The 10,920-nt window shown below is 39.3% G+C and overlaps 1 protein-coding gene across 1 annotated transcript in view; it reads right to left on the bottom strand.

Annotated features, from left to right (window-relative positions):
• Window positions 1-5,405: 5,405 nt before the first annotated feature.
• Window positions 5,406-10,920, bottom strand: part of UBE2N (ubiquitin conjugating enzyme E2 N) — a 35,967-nt gene continuing 30,452 nt past the window's right edge. The window contains exons 2-4 of the mRNA XM_035729226.1: window positions 7,655-7,901; window positions 7,328-7,468; window positions 5,406-6,420 (exon numbers count right to left, since the gene is read on the bottom strand). Of these exons, the coding sequence (XP_035585119.1) occupies window positions 6,380-6,420; window positions 7,328-7,468; window positions 7,655-7,901 (429 nt within the window). The 3' untranslated portion in view covers window positions 5,406-6,379. The remainder of the gene's footprint in view (window positions 6,421-7,327; window positions 7,469-7,654; window positions 7,902-10,920) is intronic.

The raw sequence follows: 10,920 nt of genomic DNA, 5'->3' as shown, positions 1-10,920 counted from the left end.
AACTGGGTTATAACAGGAATGCTGTCATGTAGTTGGATTCTGTCTCAGATGAAGTTTCCAGCTAACCCTTTGTTTCATAAATCTCTAATGTGTACCAGAAGCTGCACAATAATCTGCTTTATGCCCAGCATTGTTGCTCACAGCACAGAATAACTTTCTGCCCACAAGACTGTTACAGTCTAAGGACACCTGTATGGCTCCGTCGGTTAAGCATGATTTCAGCTCAGGTTGTGATCTCAGGGCCCTGGGATTCCAAGGTGTTACAACTTAAATATTTTTACAGACAACATGTACCATCTTCAAAAGCAACATTTTAAAACGTGCCCCTCCCCCCAAATATTTAGCAACATTTTATATGGAGCTGTAGAACAAAAACCAGGTTGAAGTCATCTCATCTCTGGTGCTACTTTCCTCCCTGTTTTTATGTCTTCCTGACTAGTGCCATTGGCTGAATTCTAGCAGTAAGGTGAGAAGGCCCTAAGGGCCTCTCTTGGCATTGCATTATAGCAAAGACCCAAACTTATCCAAAGGCTCAATTGTCTTTTTGCCAGAAACCAGCCTTAAATTCCTCTACTTTGCCGTGATTGCAACTAATTATCCCCAAAGTTATTCTTGCCAGTATGTGGAATACTGACTACATTCTGGCCATCACATTTCCTGGTTCTTAAAACACCAAGGCCAGTTTTGTAACTTTCTCAATTTTTAATCAAATGCATTCCTTAAATGAAATTAAAAGAAGACTCTGACCATTAATGTGTATCCAGAACCTTAAACCATGTACCTTTTGATCAGAATAATGTGTATTCAGAACCTTAAAAACATACCTTTTGATCAAAGTATTACACTAGGAATCCCAAACCCTCTCCAGGAATGTGGACAAAGATTTATATACCAAAATTAGGCAACTAAAGTGAGACAGGGAAGTAATATGCGCACACCTAAAGGGGTAATGGTCAACAAGTATATCCTTGTAAAGATTACACAGACAAATAACATTCAAGTCAGGTAAGGATCTGTGCATGTAAATCAATATGGCCTTTTGGACAACGACTAAGTACTAAGCAAAATTTTACAGCCGCACCTCTGGGAATCTAGTCAACTAAAATACTTAGACAAGTTGTACAATCAAAATACGGTTAAAGATGTTTATTACAGACTTTGTAAAACTGGCATCAATTTAAATGTTGCACCTGGGATTAAATTATCAATAGATAACGGATACCAAATGTGATGCCACCAAGTGTAAACTTTGATAACACGTTTCAAAAAGAACTATAGAGTATTACCTACTAAAGGTCACTTTTTAAAAAAGGAATCTGGATTTATTTTCTTTAAAAACCTGTATAATTTTAAAATTAATTTTCCAAGAAATTTTCAGTGTGAAAACGTGCAATAATCTCACGTGAAAACTGGGCTTGATAAATGCTCAATCTGTGCGTACTATCAAAATATGTATGTATAAACAGCAAAGGGGGAAAAGGAAACCTACACCATCTTTGTTACTGTAATAACTAATGTATCACTTTTTAAAGGAGCGGGGAGGAGAAACACATTTGGTTCTAATACAAGAGCAGTGAATAATCGCAGCCAAGGGGGTGGGTAACAGCCTACAGGACACACCTTAGACCCCACCTGTCTTTGTACAGCTCACAAACTTAGAACATTTTTTTTTTTACATTTTCAGTGGTTGAAAATATTTTGTGACCTGTGAAAATTAAACTTTTATCATAGCACTACATGTCCAACCATTTGAAATTGTCTATGGATGCTTTCTCACCATCAATGGCAGAGGCAAGTAACGTGGACAGACCCATGGACCACAGAGCCCCAAATATTTACTGTTTTAGAAGGAAAAAAAAAAGATTGTAAGACTTTGGCCCTATTCATTCCCTTAGTTACTCACAGTCCTAATGCTTCCTCCCAAAACAAAGAAACAGCACCAAGTTCAAATCTAGTGCAACCAACCTACCTTACCTAAACTGCTTTTGACAAGTCTTTAGTCTACTCATGAATTTCAGCCAGAATACTTTGTAAACTTGCTAGATTATAATGAGATTTAATTGGGATTTACTAATCTAGATTATGGAACTATTTCAGAAGAGAGTCATATGGTGGGTGAGAATGGATCAGAGTATGTAAAAAAGGAAACCTGCTAGATATTCTCTACAAATGAGGTGAAGGTATCAATCTTTCTAAGACCTGTTTTGTCCCATAGATACAAACGATTAGCAGAGGAAAAATGTAAAAAGCTCCTTAATGAGCACCACAAAATGTATTTTAAATGATGAGATTTCAGTTGTTACTCTGCTAGGAGACAATAAGCAAGGTGGAAATATTCAGGCAATTATTCTGCTTCTACAACCAAATCAGAAACTGAAACAATTTTATCAAGTCCAGTAGAGGCTTGGCTGTGTAGCACTCTACATCCACATAACTCAAATGCCACACCAACAGGCACAGATGAAATGAGACCAACTGAAGTATGGCAAAGATGTTAACTGGGGAGAGGAAGGAGGACAGGCACTCTTCATGTGAAGTTCTACACCTAAAAGGAAAAACCCGTAGCCCAACTCCTAGTTTTGCTGCCAATGAGAACTTACCCAATTTGTAAAAAAGCTGTACCAAAGCTAACCCTTGGAACAAATCCTCCCAATTTCCAACATCAAGAAGAAATGGAAATTAACACAGGGGGCATATAGTTAAGGAAACAAAGTATCACCAGGCTGGGTGGAAGATTACAGATTTTTATTCTTCATATTTCTTTCAAGTTATTACATTCAACATGTTTTGCTTTTGTGATCATTCAATCATTTAAAAAATAAACCCCTGATATAATTCCTTAAACCTAAGCAGCATGCCAAATAGCTAAATGTTACCCCAGCCCAAAAATAATTATTCCAATGAGATATTACATTTTTCTTAAATCGACTGATAAATTAGCTGCCCTATAATCATGGCATTTAATTATTTGTTTTTTGGCCAGCTTTTCCAAATAAGGCTAACTTTTTAAAACCTTTGCTACTGCAACTAACAAACAGTGATATGGCTAGAATAGCCCCCCCACCAAAAAAAAAAAAAGATTCCTGAACCATCAAATAGAAAAATAAAGACAATTTCTCTCATTCCTAGGACACCAACAGTTCCATCTCGCTAATGTTATGTTTATGGTGTCTTGCAGGATACTAGATTTCCTCCAGTACTCTCCTTGAACAGTGCTAAACCACAGCACCTGTGGCTTGTTTAAGTAAGTTTGTATTTAAGCTTATTTTTAGATGCTTTCTAAATTTTGTATTAAAGTATGTTCTTGGTCTAGAGCAGGGTTTAAGTTCTACACACTGCGGACCTACGACCTTATGAGGCAGAACCAAGAATAGTAACTAGTGTGGAAACAAATCAAAACAAAGTATACTACAACAAAACAGAAAATCAAGTAACTTTATAAAGCTCCTGTCAATGCCTCAGATTTCAGAGAAGCTCCTAATGGGCAGAAGAGATTCTCAAGAAGCCACTTACATATTCGGATTCTTTTCCTCTCCCCCAGGGCTTTGCACATGGTGTTCCTCCAGCTTAGAGGTGTTCATCTGGCTGGAATCCAGAAGAGCAGCCCTTCCCAAGTACTTCCTTCCCTTCTCCAGGACAGAGTTGCAACTGCAGTTTGTCTGTGCCCCTCCCCCATTAGGGCCACAGGAAAAGCCGCATGCCAGTCTCGTTCACTTAATCATCCCCAAGTGGTAGTGTTGGGTACATAGAATACTTTTGTCAAATTCACTGTTCCCTTAAGCTTAGGAGTTACAAAATCAAAGACCTACAAAGGAAGAGGACTACATAAAGGAGCAAGCGGGCCTGGAAGGGGACTCGAGCCAAGCAGAGTCCCTGAACGAGGAGAGATGCACTCTTATCTGGAGGCTGCTTCCTCCCGGAAGGTGAAGGGTGCTATGCACAATCGCTGGGCATGGCTGCAGTTGCCAGATCTTCACATCATTCAAGTTACCAGAATTTGGGATTTTTTTGTCATGTGAATCTCCTGATTTTTTAAAAGGTTGGCACTGAATTCAGAATGTTTTAACCAACCACACTGTGTGGGCCAAGGAAAAGGCCCAAAAGCCAGAGGTAGCTGCCAGTTTTTGAAATCTATCGTGGCCTCTCCCAGAGCTCCTTTAATCCTAAACAAATTCAATCACCAAACTGGCTCATTTCATCCCACTGGTGGTGAAAGAGTCATCAAAACAATGGGGGCTCTTAACAAAATTACAAAGGAAAAAACAGAATGCCATAAAATCAAGAATTCATATATTTGAAACAAAAACAGTGAATTATTCCACTTCAGGACTTCTAGAATTCAAATCAGTAGGCCTGAGTCCTATTCTAGACATATTCTGTGGTACAATGAATTTAAATCTGGAATTTTAGGACTTATAAATCACTATGTGATACTAGCTATCATCACGAGTACTGCCACCTGCACTAAATAAAGCTCATCTCTACAGAACTGCTTGTGTTCATTTTGGCCCCAGAATGCAATTCAGTTTCCTTAATTGCAAAACACCCTCTACAGCACAAGAATTGTTATAAATGTCAACTGCTCTTAAGAGCTTTAAATTTACAACGTTAAGGTTACGAACAATTTTATTCTGAATTAAACTAACATTTGTTTCCAAGCAATGCATTTATTTGGAAGGATACCAGTTACCAGTCATCGAAAACTTTCGTATGTTGAAAATGTAATTTTAATAGATAATTCTTCATCTTACATAGGAGCACAGTAAAATACACCACATTCTGAAGAAACTCCAGAAGTTATGAGAATCAAGAGTGGGGCAAATTCAGACGGGCTACAATATCCATTACCTTAAATTGTGAGAGACAAAGGTTCCAACCTGCGGGTTAACATTTACATACTCAGGACTGGCTACACTGATGACTTACAAAGAACAAGGACAGGGAATTCGATATGGAGAAGGGTGGGAAAGAACAGTTTTTTGAGGGGAGCAACTCTGTCAATGCAGAAAAAATTACTGAATATCACAACAGGAGCTCCCATAGCAAATACTGAAGGATGAAAGAATCATTACTGAGGATCTGATACTCTCAAAGGAAGAAACCTTTCATTATGACACTTACGCAAGGTGGCTGCTTGAGATCTGCTCATCAGGTCTATAAGGAAGCCTCATAAATGCCTCAGCAACCCCAAATGATTATCAGATTGGTGTTTCCTAGTAGCACATACCAGTGGTTACACAGGAAGTTTCCAGACAAGAACTAAGAAAAAGGTCATATCCCAAATGCCAGACACAAACAAATGTGGCACAACATGTGAGTCCTACACAGTCACAACTGCCGCTTTGCTGTGACTCTCCTGTACAGTAAGTTTCAAACATCATGGCAAGACACCTATGATCATCTAATCAGACAACACAAACACATTTATTCAAATTTCTAGGAGGTAAAAAAAATATCAAATACCAATGCTTTATGCATGCTCAGGGCCAGCTTATAAATACTCCGTTCAGTGACATCTTAACACAAGTTTGCATCAGGGAAAAGAAACTGGCAAAATCCACCTCCTGCCGAATCAACTTGTCAGATGGTGAAGACCAAAAGAGAATGTTCCATCAGTTTTAATTTTTAAATACGATTGTCACATTGGGAAAATGAAATAAACACAGTAAAATAAACTGTACAAAGGCAAAGTAGAATAACAAAAAATATTTTACTAAAACATAAGATTTACAGAAGTTTCCAGACAAGCCATACAAAATGGTCACAAGCTTTTTCTTGAAGGAAGGATTCTACACTTGACAGCAAGTCACAATGGTATTAGTGAGGGCTGTGATGTTTGTTTAATGTTCCCATTTTGGTTCAAACAATCAAGCTTGTCCATCTACAGCGTCTAAATAAAGTTAGACTTGGCTAGAGAGCATATTCTAAAGAACTGGTTAGCTGCTTTTAACCAATGCAATTAGATCACCATAAAAGGGGGGAAAGGAGCCCAAAAAATTAAAATAAAACTACCTCTCCCCCTCAAAAAAAGTAATAAAGAAAAACACCCACACCCCTGCAGCTAACCCTGACAACTACCTTCATTCACAGTGCTTTATACTCAAACCATGATGGGGAAATGAATAAAAGCAGAGAAGGGCCACTGCTTTTAAACGTTTCACAACAATCCGGATGGTACTTCTAGCCTCTGCTCATGCTTTACAACAGTGAATCAGGACAAGACATAGGTTTGCTAATGTGCATTTAATCACCAAAGGACTGAAGATGTCTGGGCTTTTATTCTGTAATGTTTCTAAGACTGTGTCCATTAAATGCAAACAAAAAAGGAAGAAGTCTTGGCAGAACAGGAGAACAGGAGAACTTGATGATCAGATCGATTTTAAATATTATTCATGGCATATAGCCTAGTCCATGCTCTAGCTGTAGACAAAAACAAACGTGCAATTATTATTTTACTTAGTTCAATACGTTACTCTCCAAACTCTGTAAAAATAAAGCAGTATTCTGTTAAATTCATGCCATTTTCTATCATCTGGATCAGACAGAAAGACTGTGTGCATATCTAATTACCAAAACACTACAACGGAATCCAGAAGTTCTACAAAATTCAGCAGGATGAAAAGAGTTGTCTCCTTTTGTCTCCTTCATTTCTAGACATGCTCTCCACTAATTTTGTTAAAATCTGTAACAAGAAGAATCCTACTGATCTCAAACTCCCTAGCTATAAACTGACATAGTTTTATTGATCAGATGAATTACAAAAGCAGCTCAAAAGAGTTCAAAAGTTTTCTAGTATATTCATGTACTGCTAAATGAATGGTACACACCAAATATTTGATAAACCAGGTAGTACAGGTTATAGAAGAGTTGAAGAGCTCCCAATTATAGGTTGTCTTTACATCTGGGGGTTATGAAGCAGGCCCTAAGTTGGAACTTAAACATCTGTTGTTAAGAGGTGTTTACATATTAGAAACAGGATCTGACTTACTCCTCTTAATATATTTTTTCTTTTTGTTGAGACTCGAAAAAAAGTTTTTTAAAAAGGTAGTATAGGGCGCCTGAGTGGCTCAGATGGTTAAGCGTCTGCCTTCAGCTTGTGTCATGATCCCAGGGTGCTGGGATCGAGACCCACATTGGGCTCCTGGCTCAGCAGGGAGCCTGCTTCTCCTTCTCCCTCTGCCTGCCTTCTCTCCCTGCTCATGCTCTCTCTATCTCAAACGAATAAATAAAATCTTTAAAAAATAAATAAATAAATAAAAATTATAAAGGTAGTATATGTTTGTTTTAAAAAGTGGAAGTGGTGTGAAGGAGAATGGATATTAAATACCTGTTTCTATGGCTTGGGCTTCGTTGGTCTTCCACTGCTCCGCTACATCATTTGCTAATGGATCATCTGGATTGGGAGCACTTAACAAAGCCTGGATCGATAGCAGAACTGTGCGGATCTGCAGTGCTGGGGACCACTTATCTATGAAGGCAACAGGCCCAGAATGACCAGCATGAAACAACAGCCCCAGAACTCCTGCATTGCATTCCCACAGACCTTTGTGGTCTTTATATAAGGCAAGATTACAATGTTCAAATTCTCAATATGGAATGCTTAAGAGAAAAAGGAGAAATCTTAATAGCATATATTAATAAAGGTAACACTTACCTTTCAAAATATCTAAACATATTCTTCCCAACTTGTCTACATTAGGATGATAAATTTTGGTCATGAAACGTACTTTAGGGGCTGCCATCGGGTATTCTTCTGGTAGGAATAGTTCAAGCTTAAAAGTCCCTCCCTCAAAGGGGGAATCCTGGGGGCCAGCAATGACCACATGAAAATAACGGGCGTTGCTCTCATCTGGTTCTGCTTTAATGCCAGGAACTGGTTCTGCCAGCAAACGCTGGGTTTCCTACAACAGAAAAACATGATACATTTATGAAACAAATGTCACTTTGCTAAACACCAACTTAAAAGACTATTTACATAATCCCAATCACCTGAATGCAACTGCAAGTGAATACTGATGACATACACTGCAACTACAAATGTCTGAAAATATGCTGATAATAAAAATTAGGCTAATGAAACTGATTTTATACTAAGGAGAGAAGTGAGGAGAGAGGAGGGGAGAGAGAAGAGAAAAAAGAAAAGAACACTGGGATTATCACATAGGTAAAGGCAACTTACTCTGTTTAAACTCTACCAAAACCTTTAAAAAGTAAAATTAGGGGCGCCTGGCTGGCTCAGTTAGCAGAGCATGCAACCCTTGGTCTTAGTGTTGTGAGTTCCAGCTGCACGTTTGTGGAGATTACTTGAAAATAAAGTTTTCTAATTAATTTTTTAAAAAGTAAAATTAGTTCTAAAAGTCACTGAAAATCTGAATGTAGGAGGGAGGGCCAAGTGCCTAGCCACCTAAACAGGGCTAGAGAACTATATACAACCTTGACACCAAACACTTTAATGCTGCTCTCCAACAATCATTAGGTTCTCTTTCCCATCTTTCTCCCTCTCTCCTAAATAACTATAACACTCTTCCCTCTCTCTTCAAACCTCCAGTATCTCTATCCTCACCCTCACTTGTGGCTGATGACTCTGCTTTTTATTTCACGAGAAAACAGACATGCTTCCCACTGTAGCATTTGTACACCCACCTTCAACTGTGTACCCACGTGCTTTGCCTGTCCTCCTGTCACTGTGGAGGAAATGGCCATCACTCTTGGCTAAGACTGACCTCTTCTCTAAAGCACTAGATCTCATCTCCTTCTCACCTATCCACGGACATTGCCCTAGCATCGCTTTCGAAACTCTCCTGAATCATCAGTTCCCCCCTTCATTGGATCTTTCCCCAAACTGTATAAATTTGCTATAATTTCTCCCAGTAAGAGGAGAAAATAACCTTGACCTCACTCTCTCCCCACCCCCACCAGCTAATGCCCCACTGCTCTGCTGCTCTTTCAAAGTAATCTATACTTGATTGTCTCCAATTTTCCTCCTCCCTCCTATCTTGAACACAACTCTCCAATCAGGGTCTATCCACTAACCTGTCTGTTGAGGTCACCAGTGAGTCCCACACAGTTAAATTAAATGGCCAATGTTTAATCTTCATCTTATTTGACCTAAATGTAACATCTTACCCAGCTGGTCTGCCCTCCTTGCCAAACACCACCCAGCTTCCTGTAGCCAAGCTCTCCTGATTCTCTTCTACTTGTCTGGCTGCAACCTCCTTGCTGGTTCCCTCCCTGACTCCCCAACACTGAAGTGCGCCAAGGCTTTGTCCTAGGGCTTATCTACACTCTTCCATAGTGATCCCATATTATCCAATGAATCTAAATCCTAAATACACCCTGTGTATGATGTCTCCCCAAATTCATATACAGCATAGATCTCTCCCCTATATCACGCCTCTTTTAACCATAACCACCTGTTCAACAGCTCCTCTTGAGTATCTTAATAAGCATCCCAAACTTTGCATGACTTCCCCCACCTTCAACCTGCTCTTCCCTCAAAGCCTTCTTCACCATCAAGCCATCCTTCCAACTGATGAAATCTTTTCCTTCATACCCCACCATATCTAACCTGGTTGGCATATTTTGTTCACTTGAATTTCAAAATCTACTGGACTGCTTCTTACCACCCTGTGGCTACACTTCTAATCCAAGCCACGATCAGCTCTCGGCTGGCATACTGCAATAGCCTAACTTTGTTCTTCTTGCTGCTGACCTTGTTCCCCACTCCCTCCTGGGTCTGTGTTTCATGGATCTTTCAAAGTCCTTATAATGGCCCCCCAAGAAGAGGCTTTATATGATCCCCTCACTCTGGCTATTCTTAACTCATCTTCAGCTATGTTTCCCCCAATACTCACACCCTGGCACTTTGCTCCAGCCAGATTAGCGGCTTGGTAATTTTCCAACCTGCCAGGCATACTCCTCCCTCAAAAGCTTTGCCCTCGCTTTTTTCCCCCTGAAATTTCTATCTGGTTTGCTCCCTCAGAGCTCCTAAGATCTTCATTCAAATGTGTTTTCTCAGTAAGGCCTCAATAATTGAAACTGCAAAAGCCCATTTCCACCCTATCCCACACCCTTACTATCCCCGTTCCCCTAATTTTATCTCCACAGCACTACTAACATATTACATATCTCACTTATTTTGTTCAGAATGGAAGCTCCATAAAAGGAGATTTGTGCCTGTTTTATTTACTGCTATATCCTCAGCGTTTGGAACAGTGCCTGGCACCACAGATGTTCAATAAATACTTGCTAAATTATGAATCTATTTGATGTTACAAAGAACAAGGAATAAACTATCAGAATTGCATCTTTAACATTAAAGCAGTGTTATTCAAAGCAGGATGTGCACATCACAGGAGGAAAACAAAACGATCCATTCAGGCATGGGAAGAAAGAATCTAACTTCTATTTATAAACTTACTTTTAGCCAAAAATAGTTAACACTCAATAAAAGAAACTGACAATACCATGTGTAATTTTATATATTAGTAATATATTTTCAACATTTTGAATAGGCATGTACAGTCGAAGTTTTAGAACACTGCTATATCTAAAGTTTCAGATATGAAGAGCAATGAGAATACTGTATTTACACTGCCTTCACTTAAGAAAAATCCTATACCAGGGTGCCTGGGTGGCTCAAATGGTTAAGCATCTGCCTTAGGCTCCAGTCATGATCCCAGGGTCCTGGGATCAAGCCCCACACTGGGCTCCTGGCTCAGCAGGGAGCCTGCCTCTCTCCTTCTCCCTCTGCCTCTCCCTGCTCATGCTCTCTTATCTCTGTGTCTCAAATGAATAAATAAAATCTTTAAAAAAAAAGGGGGGAGGAAGAAAAATCCTACACCTTACACCATTTCATTCTACAGCCTATAGGGCACATACTGAAAGAGATTTCTCCGTCATATACTGAAATAATCCTAA

Source organism: Zalophus californianus, chromosome 9, assembly GCF_009762305.2.
Source record: "Zalophus californianus isolate mZalCal1 chromosome 9, mZalCal1.pri.v2, whole genome shotgun sequence".
NCBI lineage: Eukaryota > Metazoa > Chordata > Mammalia > Carnivora > Otariidae > Zalophus > Zalophus californianus.
Note: the sequence above shows the minus strand (reverse complement) of the source record. Positions and strands in the feature narration are given on the sequence as shown.